This window comes from Olea europaea, unplaced genomic scaffold (assembly GCF_002742605.1).
Source record: "Olea europaea var. sylvestris unplaced genomic scaffold, O_europaea_v1 scaffold2447, whole genome shotgun sequence".
NCBI classification, from domain to species: Eukaryota; Viridiplantae; Streptophyta; class Magnoliopsida; order Lamiales; family Oleaceae; genus Olea; species Olea europaea.
Window position 1 is genome coordinate 16,375 of NW_019242668.1, and position 20,095 is coordinate 36,469.

Sequence of the window (20,095 nt, forward strand, 5' to 3'; positions counted from 1 at the left end):
TTACCATCCTTTAAGAAACTAATATAGATTTTACAAAGATGGTACTGGGCATAATATTTTAAGTGATCCTGGAATAGAGATCCCACTGTATCTTGAAAATTTGTCTCTATTTATCTTGGCAGTTTTTCCATGTTTAAAATCCAATACTTGTATTCACCTGCGATTTAAAGGATATTGACTTTCCATAGAGGCTAAGCCTTGGGATGTGGAATTGGTTGTTTCTCAGCAGCCTCCTAAGGTGTGGTCGTAGTGTCAATAGATGGACTAAGTGAAGGAAGTAGGGGCATTTCTACAATGAGCACTGGACAATTTGTTAGAGAAGTCATTAGAATACCTGCACGAGTAAGCTTTCCTAGTGGCCTTGGAAATTTGAGGTTCAGCCTTCAGTGCTAAGCTTATTGCCTCAGCCCTTCCAAATGGATTTCAACTCAAGCACCTCGTGTATAGCATCTTTGAGTCCATTATTGTATCTTGGTTAAATAATGACATAGGGGGTCAAAATCAAGGTTCAGTAATGAACCAATTTGAAAGAAGAATAACTAACGAAGAAATCGGTAGATAACAGCCCAAAGCTTTCTGTATATATTCTTCTTTACTTCAATATGGAAATTGCAATACTATAAGAAGGAAAAATAAGAAAAATAAGTCAATTACTTTTGCCAATAAACTGAGTTTCTAAAAAATTAACTCTTTTTTACGAGTAAGAGAGAGAGAGAGTTTTAAATGAAAGTTTGGAAAAAAACCAGAACCAAGTCTCTGTAATGTGACGTAAACTGTGGTTGATCTCATGCATCACAATATTTGTATAATCGTACTCTTTAATGCTTAGGTTTTTTTTTTTTTTTTCATTAAATGTAAAATTTCATAGAGCAAAATTCATTTACAAGTACACGGCAATCAAAGATCAAGTACAAATACAAGTACACTTGGTATACTCAGACAGTCAAGAACCAAGTGAAGTACAAGTACTTCAAGCGTACTCGAGCAAACAAAAAGGAAAACAATGTACAAATGATAGGTACTAAGGTCCCAGAGTTAAAGACTCAAAATGAATCAAAACATGCGTGTGCAAAGAAAATATAACCTTGTACACGTGTGTTTTAATTTTTCTAACATAGCCATCAACATGCGGATTAAGTTCCTCAAACATCTTCCTATTCCATGCCATCCAAATATGGTAAGCGGTGCTCACAAGCGCAATTCTTTTGGATTTACTTTGCCAAGATGTCCCTCGAGCCTCTTTCTTGATCCACTTCAAAGCACTCGAAATAGTAATCATCGATCTTCTAATCCCTATCCAAGCTTTGATCTTCATCCATATGCTAGAGGTGAAAGGGCATTGGAAAAATACATGTCCCGTTTCCAAGTGCGTCCCACAAAAACACAATTCTTATCAATGTTGAGATACGATCCTTAGTGAGTAGCTTCAATTGGGCACCCAACCATAAGATAAAAGCATGTTTTGGAGTAATGAAAGATCTCCAAACCTCCCTTGTCCATACTTTACTGTCTCCCTCCAGCCGAAAAATGCTCATAGCGTCCCGGACGCAAAATTGGCCAGCTTTACTACAGCTGGACATCACGTTTCCAACAGTTTGGGCAATCCCAAAAATTCCAATAATGCTATCTCTGATCTCTAGCAATCTTTTGAGCAATGAGGAGTCATTTTTTCTTGCGATTTACTCCAAAAAATCGCTCCCTTGAAGGTATACTTGGGTAACCTATTTAACCCATAAAGTGTCCTTCTTAGCACGAATATTCCAAAGGACTTTGGCTAGAAGAGATGAATTCCAACTTTTGATATCTTTAAAACAAAGCCCACCCACTTTCTTCGGTAAGCAAATAGTACTCCAAGCAACCAACGATATTTTAGTACCTCAAAGAAAATCAGGCCAAAAACACACCACACCTTGTAGTATAGCTCTAACAAGTTCCATCCTATCCACATAAGAGAGTGAAGATTTAGTCCATGCACAAATGTAAGCCGACAATTTATTAAAAAGCACATTATATGAGCTGATTTTTAATTTCCTAGCGGCAATTGGAATTCCCAAATATCGAAACGACAGAGAACCTATAGGAATGTTGGTCAATGCCTCAATACCCTCTAAATCGTTGCCATGAATACTCGTCGTAAACATGCTAGATTTGCTAGCATTCATTCTAAGTCCTAACACATCTTCGAACTTAGAAAGGCAATTCATCAAAATTCTAACCGACATAAAATCGCCCCTAGCAAAGAGCATCAAGTCATCGGCAAAAGCTAGATGTGTGATCTTTAGCGGACCACATTTAAGGTGATAATTGAAATCACTATTCTCGGTATCGCCTTTCAACATTCTTGAAAAATATTCAAGACAAAACAGAAACAAGAATGGAGATAGTGGGTCACCTTGTCTAAGCCCTTTTCAATCCTTGAAGAAGCCATGTAGACTACCATTGAGTACAATAGAGTAAGTAGGAGTAGAAATGCATTTCATAATCCAACCAATAAACTTAGCTGGAAAATCCAAACCTTTGAGTACGTTTTTGAGATAATCCCAATTCACAGAATCATATGCTTTCCTTAGATCAATTTTGAGAAGGCATCTCGGGGAAACTCCTTTTGGATTGTATTGTCTCAAAAGCTTTTGTGCAAGATGAATGTTTTCAATCATATATCTTCCCTCCAAAAAAGCTGCTTGGATCCAAGTATAGGTCCCAATCTAGAAGCGAGAATCTTTGTAATGACTTTGTAGAATACATTTACAACATGCAATTGGCCTATAGTCTCCAAAGGAGGATGAGTGATTTGTCTTGGGAACCAAAATAATCACCGTATGATTAGTTTGTTTAACTCTTTAATAGCCTTCTTAAACTCACATCCAACAATACTCCAAGCCTTTTTGAAGAAACAAGATGCATATCCATCCGGGCTCGGCGATTTATCATCCCCAATACTAAACAAAGCTTCTTTAATCTTTTGATCCGAAATTTCACGAATAAGTGACAAAACATCCTCTTCCTTTAGCACGAGTCCATTCTTTACAACATTGGCCTCAAAAGGTTGAACAAGGTAGTTTTTTTCCTAGTAAGTCCATATAGAAACACATGAATTCATTCACCACTTCCTTGTAAAAGGAAGTATAGGTCCCATCCCTTTTCAACACGGTAGCATTATAGTTCCTCTTTTTATTTCTTTTAACCACTGAATGGAAAAACTTAGTGCACTTATCACTATTTTTTAGATAAGTACACTTAGTTTTTTGGTAGTAAAAACTTGTCTCTGCTTCACTAAGAATCATGGTCTCTTTCCTCAATCTAGCTACTTCACATTGAAGATGAGTGTTTTTAGGGTTACCATGCAATTCTACTTGGCCTCTTTCAAAATTCTAGATTCAGTTACGGCTCGAGAGGAGATATATGAGAAGTGCTTATCATTGAGCATCCTTAGTGCCCCTTTAAGATTTTGTAACTTTTTGTAAAGAGTAAATAGCTTCGTTCTCACTATCTCTTCGTTCCAACAATCTTGAACAAGGTCTAAAAAATCATCGTGATCCGCCCACATGTTGAAAAACTTAAAATGGTTTTCCTTTGCTGTCATCTTGTTGCAAAAGTGACACAATACATGGAGAGTGGTCTGAAAGATAGTTATTCATCTTCTATTGGCGATCCTTACAATTTTATATAATATCTCAAGGTTCTTTTACAATTTTTGCAACAAATTGATCCTTAAAATTTTGTCTGTTAAAAGTCACCTATGGTTTAACAGGGTTTAATTTTGTACTTCTTTTCCAGGGTACCAGTTGGATGAGCACACAACTCTGATTTTTTCATCACACGTTTTTGCTGACTGTACTGCCAAAAAAAAGAAGGAAAGAACAGGAGGAAAAGTCCAAAAAGAACAATTTGCTGGTTTTTTCAACCTTTTTTTACACCATTTTGACACTTCAGTAGTTGTCAACTTTTTGTCTGGTTGGTCTCTGGAGGATCTTATGCTCAATTTTAGGTGCAATAAAGTCCCAATTATTTTTATGCATAAGCATTATGGCTTGGATGATATTTCAAAGGGAAAATTGCAGTTACAATACCAAACCTTTCATTTATTAGTAGATTTTGTCCAAATCTTTCATTTGTGCCACAATGAGTACTAGATCTTTTAAAAATATGCAGTTCAAGTCTAAAATGACAATTTTCGTTAGTTTGACTTCCAAAATTTAAAAAAAAAATTATTAATTTTCCCAAATAAGGTTGGGGCATTTTGGATAAAAATGCATTTTCTCTATTAAATAAAAAATTAAAAAAAAGAAAAATAACGCTACAATCTATCCCCATCTCTTTTTTCCTAAAAATCAAAACTACTATCCCCAACCGCCACAACCACCGTCGACAACTATCCCTTCCTACCCAAAACCACCACCACTAGACGACTCCACCTCATCCATCCAAAGTCGGTGCCATCCACTAACTACCGACAATGAATATGAGGATGGCACGAACTATCATCCGCATCCACCACCTACAACTCAATTTATATTGTGCTTCAATTTCACCTAAATTCATATCCTTCGTCGTCCAACCCTATCACAATCCACATCATTGTCACAACCTCTAGCCCAATGCCTCGTCAAAACTAGCCATCACCATCATCTCAAAACTAGTAGCTCCCTCAAGCAATTGAACATTCACGCCATCGTCACCATCAAATTTCCACCTCCGTCATTGCTTTTCCTCACCACTACCACTTTAATTCATTAGAACAACCATTTATACCACAACAATAGCAAAACCTCAAAATCAAATCTGATTTCAAAATCAATTTCGATTTTCAGATTTGAAGTAAAGAAATTCGTCACTCTTTCATTCTTCCTTTATTGGGTGGCGGTGGCGATGACTTTCGGCCGGCTTGGATAGTTGGGGCGGTCAATCACTTGGGGGTGGTGGCGGCAACTTTATAGCAAGAAGGATTTTATGGGAGTGGAGGAGAGGCTAGGTTTGCGTGGTAATTATTTTTGATCTTTAGTGGTGATCGATCGCATGGATGGTGGTGACAGTTGATCACCTGGGTTGTAGTGACAACAACTTTGGGGCAAAGAGAATTTTATTGAAATGGGGAAGAAAGGGTTAGGCTTGGGTGATGGGTTGCTTTTCACCCTCGTTTGACCTGGAGCTGGGCATAGTCCGGTTCAGTTCGATTCTCTTTAGAATCGAACTGAACCGAAAATTTCGAATATTTAATAAATTGATTCGTCGGGTCCAAATATAATTATGAAATTGTTCGGGTTCAGTTCCTTTCGATTCCATACCACAATTACATTTTAAACATTTATAACAACAGTACATATATACAACTAATAACATATTTAATCATAGCTTTTACAAATTAACGAAATCCAATTCAAAAACATATAAATAACAAATTGTCCAATAAGATTAATTTACCAGCATATACAAGTATCAAGAAGTAGACACTAAAACTAAAACATCAGTGATCCATATCTATAATTCATTTGCTTCAGCCTTCAAGTCTACATAAAAGAATTTATTGAATTAGAAGTCATAGAGATAAAATATTTTTAAGTATTAGTAATACTTACCAGCTATTTGATTTAATCATCAATTGGGCCAAAAAATTGGATTTAGAAATTGATTAGATTGGATCAAGCTAGCTAGGCTAGGGCTTGAGAAATTGAGTATCAATCAATCACCTAACTAGTTAATTTGTTTAGAAAAAATTAAAATAATATGATTTATTCAATGTAAAAGAAAAAAAATTAGGAAGATTCTATTCTTATTCGATTTTTCGATTCTTAATCTAGAATCATAATCGAATCATACCCGTCAATTCTCAATTCAGATATCCATCTCTTTTTATTTTATTTTCAAATTATATATATACACCCCCCTTTTACCCTTTAAAATTTATTAAACAGTTGGTCAGACCGTTGACGTATAATTAACTAATAGAGAAATTTATTGGAAACCATCCTTTTGGACTCCAAGCGAGAATTTTTGAAAGGTTTGATATCATGAGTGGTACAAATGAAAGGTTTAGACAAAATTCGCTAATAAATGAAAGGTTTGGCATTGTGGTTGCAATTTTCCCTATTTCAAATGTACTGTTGAGATCGGCATGCATATATTTACACAAGGCTGTTGGAAGTTTTATGATTTTATTTTCTTAATTTTGTTTGATTGAGTCATGTAGTTGGTTTGGCACGATATGAGTAACAGTGAATATATATATGTGTGTGTGTGTGTGTGTGTGTGTGTGTGTGTGTGTGTGTGTGTGTGTGTGTGTGGAAAGTCCCAATAGTTGCTAAATGACTGACAGAAGCGTCTTGTTAATGAATAATTGCATCGTTTAGATGTCATCAGTTTCTTGTTATAAATTTTTTTCAGTATAATTTGTACCAAATGAATTTAAAAAATGAAAATCTCTTGCTTCAAGATTTGGAACTTGTCCCAAGTCTTTCTTTATTGAAATATGAAGTCAAAGAGGCAGGACAATCTAACCACGAAACAAATGTATCTCTATCAAATAAATGCAACCCATCACAAGCCAAAAATATTATTTAAAATGCCGTAAGCCCATAATATCTCCAAGGAGTAGCCATCAGATGAAGCTGTATGTTGTGCTCAAAGTACAATCGGTCCACCCTGACCGTTACACCGCTACCAGATTTATGATCAGCAAAATCTCACATCTTATGGCATAGACCTGAATCGCAGATAATAACAACTAATGGGATATTTGNCAAGTCTTTCTTTATTGAAATATGAAGTCAAAGAGGCAGGACAATCTAACCACGAAACAAATGTATCTCTATCAAATAAATGCCACTCATCACAAGCCAAAAATATTATTTAAAATGCCGTAAGCCCATAATATCTCCAAGGAGTAGCCATCAGATGAAGCTGTATGTTGTGCTCAAAGTACAATCGGTCCACCCTGACCGTTACACAGCTACCAGATTTATGATCAGCAAAATCTCACATCTTATGGCATAGACCTGAATCGCAGATAATAACAACTAATGGGATATTTGTGTCCTAACACCAACTACTTTGACCTTTGTGGGCCATCCCATGAACATTTCTTTGACTAGGTTACATGTTCATTTTTATTTCTTGGACAATTTCTTAACTCAGAAATATTTATTTTTACTTATTCGACTTGAATATTTTCTATATATATCTTTCATCGAATTCTCATTTGTCAGACTTTAATATTTTACATAAACTATCATATCTTTATATAAACAGAAATAAATATTTAGTTAACTAATAAATAAAAATTATTATTTCAATTTCAATTTAAGGTATTTCATGTAGAAATTTCTTCCTTTCTATAACTGATCATCTCATAATAGAAACTATTCTTGAAATCCACGAAAATAATTGACAAATATTAATTACCGTCGACAAAAATCATCATCGTGCCAAATTTTTGTAACTTTGATGTTTATGGGAGAAATATCAATTTGAGATAAAATTGATAAGGATGAGAGGTCCATTTCAACGGATTCCACTTTTCTATTGGGGCATTAATTTGATTCAAGAAAAACTTGTACAAGGGTCACAATTAATAATTAAGAACAGCCGCCTTCTTCTTTGTCTGTTTCACACATAAAAGACTCATCGGTGTCCGAACACCTCCTCCCTCTCTCTAAAGAGTGTATTTTTGTTCTTCACTGTTATCTTAGCTACTCTTTGAATCTTTGGAATTCTTGAGGTACTATGTTTCTTTGATGCTTTTAAGGTTGTTTTAAAGAAACTTTCTTTGATTGGAGTGCACGGTTTTATTTTAATGATTGAATGATACTTGAGTTTCTTGACTTATTGTTGCTGGATGTTTACTCTGGGTTGTACAAATTGTTTTTGTTGTGTTTAATTGAGGGATCTTGTGTATATAATTGAATTATTTGTAAACTTTTACATGTTCGGTAGGAAGTAGAAGTTAAAATCTTGTTATTATAGTGTCCAGTCCTGTCAAATATCGCCCAGAAAATTTGAAGGGAAACTCCTGCTTAATTAGAAGCCTTAGTTAATAGAATTTTGCCAAGAAATTAGCACTTCTAGCATTAGCACGACGAAAGAATCATCGAACACTGTTTATATTAATGTATCTTTCATGTTATCTCCTAATTGTTCGGCAATTTACTTTAACAGATGATATATCAGCACTTAGGATCATATGCACTATTATTAAGGAAAGTTCACCAGAAGTAAAAATGAATGTCGATTCGTCTTCTACTCGTGAAGATCAAAGGGCATCAGAGAATTCTTTCGTGGTAATCTCGTGAAGCTGCAACAATATGATAATAATTTTCAATTGTTCGCAAATTCATTACTTATGACACTTTTGTCTTATAGATTGTTAACACAGAGAAGCAGTTGTTGGCGTTAATTTACTCTAAAGGTCTTTTACACAGTGACGTTCTAGAGCTATACCATAAAGTCAGAGCTAGTTATGAGGAAATTATTTTAAGCGATTCAGACCTGAGGGAGCTTAAGGAGGCTGAGTATCTTTTGTGGAAGCTGCATTACGTGCACATTGATGAATTTCGTAAACGGATATGGCAGAACGCAAAAAGGGATGCTCATAATGACAGCATTAATCCTCAAACAAACATTGAAAAACATCTGGAAGGATTTAGGACATTTTTGTCTGAAGTGACGGAATTCTATCGGAATTTGATCATAAAGCTTAGAACAAATTGTGGGTTCCCTGCAGAAGTTTTCATGGATAATAAGGGTGGAAGTTCATTTTCTACTGAGCCCACAAAGCTGCATAAATGTCAATATACGTGCCATCGCCTTTTGGTTTGTCTCGGGGATCTTGCAAGATATACCGAGATTTTTAAGAAGCCTGATGCCTGTAAATGGTCCATTGCAGCATCCTACTACATAGAAGCAACCAGAACATGGCCAGATAGCGGAAATCCCCATAATCAGGTATTTTTCTTCATAACATCTCTTTATTGTCAGGGTTCATATTTATTCTGAAAAATCAATACAATGTTTGGGCTGTTATAATTATGTGATTTGTATATAGGAAAAGTAGTTTAACCTGGCATATAGGAAAAACTGAACTATTTTTACCGTTGTAAGATTTGAATTTAAAAGTTTAATCGTTTTTGCAGTTAGCATTGTTGGCAACATATGTTGGTGATGCTTTTAACCTGGCATATAGGAAAAACTGAACTATTTTTACCGTTGTAAGATTTGAATTTAAAAGTTTAATCGTTTTTGCAGTTAGCATTGTTGGCAACATATGTTGGTGATGCTTTTCTTGCTTTGTATCATTGCATAAGGAGTTTGGCAGTTCAAGAGCCTTTTCCTGATTCGTGGAACAACCTTATGTTGCTCTTTGAAGAGGTGAAACTCGTTATAGTGTTTTGCCAATAAATATATAAATAAATAAACAAACAAAAATCAATTTTTCCATATACCGATTAAATTTGTTATTCCCTTTGTTGTGATTTTGCAGAACAGGGTATCTCATTTGCACTCGCTTTCTTCTGAGGTGCACTTTGACTTCTCAAATCCATCGACGAGAATATCCTTACAGAATAAATCACATGCAGATCGAGTTTCTACATATAACATAAACTTAGAAGACCTGGAGAACGTTTCTGCTGCAAAATTCAACTTATGGCCCATGTTTATCCGAATGATAAGCTTGTTTCTTATGAGATCAAGGTGCTCATTTCAGCATATTAGTCTTCTTTCATGCTTTTATTATCACGATTTCGTGCCTTTTAGGCTATTAGCTGTAACAATGCTATTAGTATCATCATATTCTGATATTCAAGCACTCTATTCGATCTTTTTGTATCTGGTTGATATCCCAGATAGTTGTTTCAGTGTGAAGTCTTTGTGAATTTTTGCAAATGGAAATTTCGTAGAGGATCATTTATCTAGGATTTATGCGGTGTATTCATTGAAGGGAAACTCTATGGCCAAGTAGAAACATTTACCATGCATTTTTTGAGTAGTACTTCAATTGAATCCCCACCGTGGTTTGTGTAATGCAGTTTGCAGGAATTTTCAAGCACTCTTGCTTCTATGATGATCACATTGGAAGCTTTGTTGGCACTAGATGATGCAGAACTAAATGCCGCTCTTGAGTCTTACCGACATATGGATTCGACAAGAAAAGGTCCTTATCGTGCAATTCAACTTGTTTGCATACTCATCTTCACCTTCCAAAGCCTGGCTGAAAGCTCAGAAAGAAAGGAGCGAACAGAAAGAGACAATAATCAGCTGTCTGCTCAGACACCATTGGCACTTACTTTTATGTTCATTTGCATGGGTCGCCTTTCCGAGAGATGTCTGAAGGGTAATTATCTGAAAATTTGCCCACTTTTACCGGCTGTGCTAGTTTTTGTTGAGTGGTTAGTTGGCACTATCAACAGAGTAGTAGCATATGTTGCAGACGAGAGGGTAATGAATGCTGTATCTTACTTTTTCAGTTCTTTGGCTGATCTTTTGAATAGATTTGATGAAAATGAGAGAGAAATTGTTCCAGATTATACTGCTCTTTGGGAAGATCATGAGTTGAGGGGGTTTTATCCGATAACTCGAGCACAGGCTTTGCTCAACTTCACGACTCGATCAGAATGCATGGAAGATTTCGAGAATAAGAATCTACTGCGTTCTTGGCGCATGCTTCATTCTGCAAGAATAATTGTAGACTGTCTTAATGGTTCTCAAAACTGGATCTTTTATGATAAAGTGAAATGCAAATTTTATACAGGAAAGACAATGAAAAAATTCGACCAAGGAGGATCTTGTCCTGAAATCACAGAGCCTTATGAGCAGACGACTAGATCCATAGAAGATGAGGAACCTTTGTCTGGCAAAAGTCAAGATCACCCCAGTTTAAACACCCACACTGCGACTACAGAAGAGGAAGAAGTCATCCTCTTTAAGCCGATTACAAGACATAACTCTGCTCCACTATATATTTCCAATGCCAAAAATGATCAAGTTTGTCATGAAGGCAAAGAGATTCAAACAACAACTCCTGATGAGTTCTTGCGTCGTGGCACATCACTTTGTATTGCTCAGAATCCGCCAGAGAACGATTCATTCAGTTTCTGCCCCATCACGTCTGATTCAGAACCCAGCAGGCCATTCAAACAGCAAGAGCCTCAATTGAAAGACCCGACTGGTCACCCACCCGGGCCTCCTTCCCTCAGTGCTTGGTTCTTTAGTAGAGAAAGTTCGAATACTGAAGAGAAAGGGCTAAAGGACATCACTAAACACAAATTAAGTCCTATTGAGGAAATAGCTTCTACATCATTTTCTAATATCTCGATCGATGAAACTAAGGATTATGAGGATGCCCTTGTGCAGATTTCAGCAAGTACCTCGAGTTCTCCTTATGTCACCCCATTGCCTTCTGCACCAGTATTGCCTGATGACGCTCTTTGGTTTAGGGAGAATTTGTCTAATTTTCCAGAGTTGAAGCCTGAAGGCGGGAACAAGTCAGATGGCATTCTAGGCGCAGCACCAACCCTTGGATTTCCCAGTCAATCTGTAATTGGTCCGCATATTGGTTTTCGTCCTGGAGTTCATGGCCTTGTCGATGGATGCCCACCACTACTTGGAATGAGTTCTTCTGAATGGCTTTATCACTATCGAAACAGTCAGAATCTGGAAAGTGCCAAGAATCTCATATCACCAGTTCACTCCAATGCCCCGGCCTATGGAAGTTTTTACACGAATGACATTTCTACATTCGATGTCTACGACCAGTGGGGAAATCGTTTTGTTTCCAATCCCACTGTGTATTCAAACAACCCTCAACCATATCTAAATTCTTCCCTTGTTTATGGGGCAGAAGGACAAAGAAGGGACAAACTTTTTCTTGGTTATCAAAGATCATTTCCATATGTATGTGGTGTTGGTGTTGGAATGGAGTTAAGAACAGAACAACAACCACTTCTGCAGTATCTTAAACAGAGAGAATGGCAGCTGCAGCCAGATTCCCAAATAAAAGGTCCTACTTTTATTGGATGAATCTATCATATATAAGTGTGTACATACATAGAAAGTATAAGATTTGGAAATTTGCACCAGGTGTGATTTTCTGTAACATATTGTTTACAGCATTTTACAGATTGAACTGTTGAGTTGAATTAAAATATTTGCAATTATGCTTGCATTTAGTGTATTATCTTCTTGGAGCTTCAATTGCGACTATATGAGAATTTTTTCATAAAAATTTTCACCTTTTGGCCTGTTTGTCGAAGAAAACTGGACGATACTCGATAGTATTAATGAAAAGAAATAAGTAAAAGCAATATGCAAAATGCCCATTTCTCATGTTCTGAACATTTCTCCAAAAACTTGTGAACTAAGAAAAGCATGCGTAACAACAATTATATACGACGTTGAGAGTTTAAATTCAAGTGGATTGAAGGCTAAAGGTTCTTGAAATATGTGCCAACTAAGTAAAGATTAAACCACTTTAACATGTTATATATCAACTTTAAGTCAAAGGGATGCTTGGAACAGTTGTTTCATCATTTAAATTATAAAAGAATGATTAGATCGTAAATTCTTTTTCGAGATCAATTTAACGAGTTTTCCTAATTTTTATTTATTGAGAAATCATTTGTACCAATGTAATCATTAAATTCTTTTTCAAGATCAAATTAACGAGTTTTCCTAATTTTTATTTATTGAGATCATTTATACCAATGTATCATATCTTCTCGCTCCAAATTTAGAGGTTAATAATGAACTATATTTAAAACTTTTGTCCAATAACCATCAAAACCAAGGATTAGCAACTGAAATGCAGCTTCAGTAATACTATGGACCAGTTTTTGTAGTCTCAAAAAATTAAGGCCCAACTTTTCCTTAAGTTGGCCCAAACTCTCTCTCTCAGAGATGCACATTGGAAAAAACCAAACGATCCGCTCCATTGACATTGGGGCGACCGCACCCTCACATGGTCGACGTGGGTTTTCTATGAATAAAATAATCCCGATCCCCATGTGTATATATTATGTCAATCATGCCGTCAACCGCGTGGGCTATGTAGCTCGGTCCCACACTCAACACACAAATCTGCAATCTGATTCTAAACAATCAAGTACAGAAGATTTCGCGTCGGCAAAAGCAGTCTTGCTTGGAGCCTTAGCTCCTGGGGTCAACATATGAAATAAATTTCTCATCTTTTAGTCAACACTGAAGTTTCTCTGTTCCAATTATTAGAACCTACTTCAATCAAAAAAGTTTCACAGATTTTGACGTTTTTAATTCTAGGGTCCTACTTGGAATACTTTAAAGATTTCATTCTTGATGCTGGGTCTATGCCTGGCTGCTGTGTTGGGCTTAGCTTTCTCTTCCAGTGACTCTGCTTCAGTACTCCATGTTACATTTCTTGTTCTGATTACAGGCACCCTTTTCTTGCTCCTTACTTGGTACCACAATTTTCTCATATAAGGTTAGAATTTAGAGAATGTTTGACTAAGCCAAGAAAAAAGTAAAAAGACTTGTGAAAAGTAATTTAAACTTTAAAGTATAATATATTAAATCTGAACATGTTAGGCTTTATTCTTCGTAGTCTTAGCCAAACATGTTCTTAATCATATTGAAGATAAAGTTTTTTTTTTTTTTTCCCGTTTTCTGTGTATGTCCATTTTTTTAGGACTGTGGACCATATGTACACATTGCATGCGCATCGGGAGCATATGGGCGAAAAATCATTTTAACTTGATCAGGGCAATTGCCTAAACGAATTAGGTTGGATTTTAAACCTTGTTGAGATGGCATGTATTAGTATATTTGGACTACACAACACTTCGCAGGACAAGCAACACAAATTTAACTTATTTTTAAACTTTAATCTTGTATACTTTGTTCAAAACAGCTTATTGGAAACGCCATATAAGTTTTTGATAGACCATCTAGACACATGTTTTTGTACGAGATGCATGGTGAACAAGTTCATGGTTCTTCTGAGATGGTACGTATGCGTACGCAGTGATAGCTGAGGCTTCATTTGGTCCAAATGCCTTAGCATGTCTTTTCCAATGGAGATCAATGGATTGGTGTAGCATTCCTAGTAGTCTTATAAAATCCTAAATTGTGCCTTCAGGGACTTCAGAAGTTTTTCGTCGGATCAAATGACTGGAAACGGATCTTTGTGAAGCAATCTTAACTTCATGCACTATATATGTTGTTTTTGTTTTGGAACTTTGTATTTGACTCTTGATATTGCATTCATTTTAGAAACACCCTAAGAAACATCTGCTGACAGAACTAGTAAAAATCCTCCATTCTTGTGCCATCAATGCAATTGGTTTATATAACTTTCTATTGAATATCATGAGTTCTCTATTTATGGGAAAATCCTAGTAGAGAACTGGTTGTCTGATTAATCATTCACAGGCAATTGTCTTTTTTTTGTGGCTGGTTGTCTGGCGAGTGGCTTTACACTCACCCTGCTATTTGCTGGTGCATATAAAATAGGTCTAAGTAGATTTTTTCTTTACTCTACTATCTATAATCTATACATTGTCATAGTTAGATAGAAATGCATTATTTAATTTTCTTTTGTCTTTGTTTTGATTAGTGAATATTAAACTATTTAACTGATTGGAGGAATAGAAAAAGAAATACAGATTATTTCTATCAAAACCTTTCTAGCAAGAGCTATTGAAGGTTGCTGTCTTGATTAGGGATGACTATATCTTTTTGGTCATCATGCATTCATACCATTCAAACTGAAATGTGACGATGTTTTTATTGAGCAACTATCTTATGTCTCTATCAGTTTGATTTGAACCATGAAGGAAAAATCCACGTCTCTAAACTTTCCATTATTTGACTGCTTTTGTGGATGGTTCCTAGTTGAGAAAATAAATGCTGCCAAGTGCAATGATTTTCTTCTTTTCCTTTGCTTATATTTTGCCACAATCTAGTTATATATTTTGCTTAATACAAGTTTGTGAAAATTTGGCTCGAGAGGAAATATGGACTTTGTGGTAGCTTTAATTGTCCACTTAATTCATGTGGCAAGTAAATAATTTTTAGAATAATGCTACTTATACATTATGGAGTTATATAATGGTTTACATATAAATGAGGTGTCAAAAAGAAAGTGAATATATATATATATATATTTTATTTGGTCGAAGAAATTTTGACCCAATTATATCTTACCACATCAAATGTCTGTAAACCATTATATACATATAGTGCGACTGTAATTTTGAATCCATGGACTAAATTCTTGTTATGAACCTATAAATTCTTGATAATACAAGTGTTTTTGTTTACCTTCATTTGGATGTATAGAGTTTTGAATGCATCTATTGATGATGAATCATGATTGATAGGCTTCTAACTCATTTGGGGTCTATTCTCTCGTAGATTTCTCGCAGAGACAGGGCTTGTCTCAGTCGAACACCAAATGCAGGAGATTGGCTTAGCGCCTGGAAATGGAGAGGATAAAAGCAAGAAGAGCAACTGAAGCAACTCAATCAATACATTATGCAGTTTCTGAAGTACAATACATGGAAGAAACAATCTCAAGTAAAAAGAAGTAGTTAGGACCGTTTGACATTGCTTTTGCTTTCGATTTCTGTAGAAGAGCTTTTGGACCAACTTCCTTTAAAATTCTTATAACTAGAAGAAGCATTTTTATAAAACTAGTCAAACGAGTTCAAAAGCAGTTTTTGAATGACAAAAACTCCTTTCGATTTTGCAAAAGTCATGCCAAACGGACCCTTAATATAGCTCGTCTCTATATTTTTGAAGATCTGCTCATTTCTTCGTTGTGTGCTTCAACCTTCCTTTTGTTCCTCCTTCTTCGACTTGTGCTTTTTGCCCTTGATGTAGCAGAAACATGAGCAGCAGGGTAGCTGCAACAAGAACTTCATTTCTTTTTCCGATATGACATTTGTGTTGACACAATAACTCACTTATAGAGGGTTTTTGCCCATTTGTATTACTGTATTTTGATTCATTTCCTAACCCTTCCAGATAAAGATGCTTAGCTTATCATGTTCACACTAAAGATAAGAAGATGCTTGATTCTCCAATTCAAGATTAATGCCTCCTTTCTATCTATTGTGTTTTTATTCCCCTAAGGTGGATATTACAGTGCTCAAATATATTATGGGCCTTGGCCTTGATGAAGAGTCTCGTGAGGAAGCTATATTAATTGGTATTTGAAAACTAATTTCTAAAATAACTTCCTCTTCCAAAAGAGATTCTAAAGGAAAAAACATTGAGCTAAATTTCTCTAAAATTCTTCGATCTAAATGAATCACTTTTATAAGATCGAGTTTCAAAGCAATTTTTGGATCTCGAAAGCTCTTTTTGACTTCTCAAAAATCAGCCAAACAAGCACTATATTAAATGATGTTAAAATCTTGGCACTAGTGATTACTGCGAGTTAATTGTTCCAAAGGTTACTGAACTTAAGTCAATGTCTTTAATTGGCCACTGAATTTTAAAATGTCGAATTTTGATCACTAAACTTTGAAAAATGTCGAGCTTTGATCACTGAATTTAGATTCATATCTTCAATTGCTCACTGAATTTAAAATGTCGAATTTTGACCACTAAACTTTGAAATATGTCATACGTTTCTCACTTGCATAACTGTTGAACTTTAAAAAATATCGAATTTACAGTGAATAATATACAACATTTTTCAAAATTCAATAAATAATGTACAATATTTTTCAAAGTCCAGTAAAAAATATATAACATTTTTCAAAGTTCAGTAGTCAAAACTCAATATTTTAAATTTTAGTGAGCAATCGAAGACATGGACCTAAGTTCAGTGACTAAAACTCGATATTTTTCAAAGTTCAGTGGCCAAAACTCGATATTTTTCAAAGTTCAGTTGCCAAAACTCGACATTTAAAGTTCAATGGACAATCAAAGATATGGACCTAAGTTCAATGACTATTGGAACAATTAACTTGATTACTGCATCTGCTAAAGCATATGGTATTGTATAGTATTAAGAAAAAAAATAGAATGATCAGTATTGTATGGTTTCATGGAGAAAAAATAATGTTCTTTGTATCGCTCTATACCGACAAAGGACTAATGAAGCATCACAATAATTCTGCACACCAAACATGTCCTAAAACTCTATGCTTCACAATGTTCAAACATCGTCAAGTGATCAATCTGCCAAGAAATTCAATACTACCTACAATTTTCCATCATTTTAAGACTGCATTTTCAAGTAACATTCAGGCCTGTTATTGCATACAAATGAAGAAGAAACCACATTTCTTGCACATTAAACAGATTTGGTTCTACAATAGGAGAAATATGATATACTCACGTAAAAACGCTCGTTTTCGTTCACTGGTGAAAAAATCTTAAAGGGAGATAATTTCTACAAATAATTGAAAAATTGATACGGAGTTTGCAAGTCTTTCACTTCCAGAGTTCTTCCATTGGGATGCCACGCTCTTCAGCCACTTCACTGAATTGCCTCATTTTCTGCACGGCTACAACCGTGGCTCGTGCATTGTTGAGAGCATTGTTGCTACCTAGTTGTTTTCCCAGTGCATTTTCAACCCCAGCCAGTTCTAAAACGATCCTCACAGCACCTCCAGCAATAACTCCCGTACCTGGGGAAGCAGGTCGAAGCATAACTCTAGCTGCCCCATAGTCTGCCTCAGATCTGCCATTTCAATTCATCAATAATATCAGAAGTTAAATAAAAAGTGAGTTTCATCACACATCTAACTAGTAATGTCAGTCTAAACATGTTGATATTCCATGAATTTTTCACCAAAAAATTAACAGATTTACCAATTGAATCAAACAACCTATTCGACCATCTCTTCTAGACAGTGGTCACACACTAAATCGTAATTTTACAACTCGACCAATTCACATTACCTGGTATCTCCATCGATTCCCGAATCTTACATACTAGATTGCTTTTTGAATTTCACTATAGGGATAAACAAATGCTCTCTCTTTCTTCCAATGGAAATTAAATATCAATGTCGTTTAACATTAATACTATGGACACTAAATTAGCATAACGCGGTGTGATTGCTAACACATCTAATTTCATATAACCTCTCACAAAAGACACCTTTGGATTGAACAGGACGCCGAACAGATTCATGTAATCCAGCCAAATATACGGCTATTAGACTTAGCTTCTTTTTCTTCTTCTTGTTTAACTTTACCAATTACGAACTCCAATATAAGAATCAAGAACCATAAATTGCCCTATCAGACGACAATTTCAGTCCCCACATCAAAACCAATTACCTAAAATTTCAGAAATCGAACATTCAGTTAATAATTATACTCAAGATTCATAATCCAGTTCATACATGCAAACTTTATCAGCATCCTTCAAAGAAACCAGAATTTAAATAATTTGCAAACAAATTTCTGCAATGCCAAGAAATATCCCTGAAAACCAATCAAAAGTTCTTTATTGAACAAAATCAATGCCCAGAAATTATGAAATATTTTCCATTGACTAATCATGCCAAAAAAATGGTGTTGAAGGTAATTCTCCCAACAGACAATGGATTGTTGATTGTTCATCAAAGAGATACCTGTGGGGGAAAGTCTTGTACTTGGTCATGGGAACTGTAATTATATTCCTCCTGGCATTAACAGCAGATTTTTGAACAGCACCAATTACTTCCTTAGCTTTGCCTACTCCAACCCCAACATTTCCCTGCTTATCACCCACCACAACAACAGCCCTAAAATGCAATTGCTTCCCTCCCTTCACCACTTTAGTAACCCTCCTGACCTGCACAACTCTCTCATCAAATCCATCTCTCACTTTTTCTTTCTTCGATTTAGACCCAAACCCAGTTGTTTTCTTCACCTTAGAGTCCATTGCATACACATCATTTCCAAGAAAAGTCTCTCCGCTGTACGCAGCGCCGTATAACTCCTCGTAGGCCCTGGCAATCTCGTCCTCTGACTCGAATGGGCCTTCGTCGAAGGAGGGTGGTTGGACGAAGTCTTCGGGGCGTTCAGGGGGACTGAATGTGGAGATTTCTTCAGGGTCAGTTGTGTCGAAGTATGTGGTGTCGATGTCGGAAGAGTTGGCTTTGATTGGAATGAGTTTCAGGTGGAGGGAGAGGGGTTTTTGTGGGTGTTTCGGGGCAAAGGAGGGGTGGAGAAAAGAGAGGCGAGATGGGTGGTTGTGGTGGAAGGACAGGGAGAAGGTGGCGGAAAGAGACGTGGTAGAGGCAGCCATAGTACTGGTGCTGTGGTGGTTGTGGGTAAGGAAAACGTATTTAGTGACGGGGGATAAGACAGTATTTCCTCAGTTAAACGATGGAAGGAAAGAGAAAATTTCTTTAGATGTCCCCAAACTTATGGACTTATTTCGTGTTAGTCATCAAACTACAATTTATTTCAAAATAGTCATTTAATTGACGATCCTATTCACATTTCACCACTTCAAATTAATATTGAAACCAAAGTGTCCCACATTTTTAATCTCGTGGATTGTTAGTCTGTGATATTGTAGTTGTTAATTGCCATCACGTATATATTGAAGGAGTCACATAATTTATTTAGATCGTGAACTGAAAGATAAAGAAAGAAAAAGAAATTAAACAAACATTGCACGTAGAGTGACTATATTAAAATAAATTAAATTTTGGTGATCAACATGAAACAATCCTATACCTTTGGAGACATGTAATGATTTTATTTTATTTTTTTATTTTGAAAGAAAGATATTGTAATTTGGGCAGAAATTCACTTGTTTATACCGAAGTGGAAATCACACCACATACCTTATTGGAAAAAGCCATTTGTACAAGGATGTGTACATTTCGTCGTACACGCCCCTCACATGAGAAGGAGCTCCACGCCCAATAAATGCTTCCGACCGACCTCCCATGTGAGGGAGGGATGTACACTTGTGTACACCGAAGTGTACACCCCCGTATACATGTAGCCGAACCCAACCTTATTTTAGTAAAATATTCAAACTTCACTATCCATCTATTTAATTTCAAATAATACTGCAATATTAAGAGTAAAAATGAAATCTAAAAAAGTAACCTCACTCCAAATAATGAACATTAAATTAGAGGGCATTCATTGCTCTAACAAAACCTTCCAT

The 20,095-nt window shown here is 35.8% G+C and overlaps 4 protein-coding genes across 4 annotated transcripts; 2 read left to right on the forward strand and 2 right to left on the reverse strand.

Moving 5' to 3' along the window:
* Positions 1 to 1,877: 1,877 nt before the first annotated feature.
* LOC111382204 lies at positions 1,878 to 2,657 on the reverse strand. The gene is made up of 2 exons (XM_023006108.1): positions 2,438 to 2,657; positions 1,878 to 2,329 (listed from the first exon to the last, which is right to left on the reverse strand). The coding sequence occupies exons 1-2, from the start codon at positions 2,655 to 2,657 to the stop codon at positions 1,878 to 1,880; spliced, it is 672 nt and encodes a 223-aa protein (XP_022861876.1).
* Positions 2,658 to 7,526: 4,869 nt separating this feature from the next.
* On the forward strand, positions 7,527 to 12,166 carry LOC111382212 (protein SMG7L-like). Its single transcript, XM_023006117.1, has 6 exons — positions 7,527 to 7,714; positions 8,152 to 8,273; positions 8,356 to 8,937; positions 9,238 to 9,360; positions 9,473 to 9,684; positions 10,020 to 12,166. Exons 2-6 carry the CDS (start codon positions 8,214 to 8,216, stop codon positions 12,007 to 12,009), a joined length of 2,967 nt encoding a protein of 988 aa, XP_022861885.1. The 5' UTR covers positions 7,527 to 7,714; positions 8,152 to 8,213; the 3' UTR covers positions 12,010 to 12,166.
* Positions 12,167 to 12,990: 824 nt separating this feature from the next.
* On the forward strand, positions 12,991 to 16,072 carry LOC111382205. The gene is given in 3 exon segments (XM_023006109.1): positions 12,991 to 13,146; positions 13,264 to 13,421; positions 15,376 to 16,072. Coding segments are annotated over 3 exon segments (414 nt in total). The 3' UTR covers positions 15,476 to 16,072.
* A 1,167-nt stretch (positions 16,073 to 17,239) lies between these two features.
* Positions 17,240 to 19,261, reverse strand: LOC111382210 (30S ribosomal protein S5, chloroplastic). The gene is made up of 2 exons (XM_023006115.1): positions 18,558 to 19,261; positions 17,240 to 17,656 (listed from the first exon to the last, which is right to left on the reverse strand). Exons 1-2 carry the CDS (start codon positions 19,214 to 19,216, stop codon positions 17,407 to 17,409), a joined length of 909 nt encoding a protein of 302 aa, XP_022861883.1. The 5' UTR covers positions 19,217 to 19,261; the 3' UTR covers positions 17,240 to 17,406.
* Between the last annotated feature and the right edge of the window lie 834 nt (positions 19,262 to 20,095).

Excerpts from the sequence above, each read along its gene's own strand:
- LOC111382212 (XM_023006117.1), top strand. The coding sequence starts at position 8,214 with ATGAATGTCGATTCGTCTTCTACTCGTGAAGATCAAAGGGCATCAGAG. Across the intron at positions 8,274-8,355 it reads CATCAGAGAATTCTTTCGTG|ATTGTTAACACAGAGAAGCA; the intron begins GTAATCTCGTGA and ends TTTGTCTTATAG. Across the intron at positions 8,938-9,237 it reads GCGGAAATCCCCATAATCAG|TTAGCATTGTTGGCAACATA; the intron begins GTATTTTTCTTC and ends TCGTTTTTGCAG.
- LOC111382210 (XM_023006115.1), bottom strand. The coding sequence starts at position 19,216 with ATGGCTGCCTCTACCACGTCTCTTTCCGCCACCTTCTCCCTGTCCTTC. Across the intron at positions 17,657-18,557 it reads TACAAGACTTTCCCCCACAG|ATCTGAGGCAGACTATGGGG; the intron begins GTATCTCTTTGA and ends TTGAAATGGCAG.
- LOC111382204 (XM_023006108.1), bottom strand. The coding sequence starts at position 2,657 with ATGATTGAAAACATTCATCTTGCACAAAAGCTTTTGAGACAATACAAT. Across the intron at positions 2,330-2,437 it reads TTACTCTATTGTACTCAATG|GCGATACCGAGAATAGTGAT; the intron begins GTAGTCTACATG and ends GAATGTTGAAAG.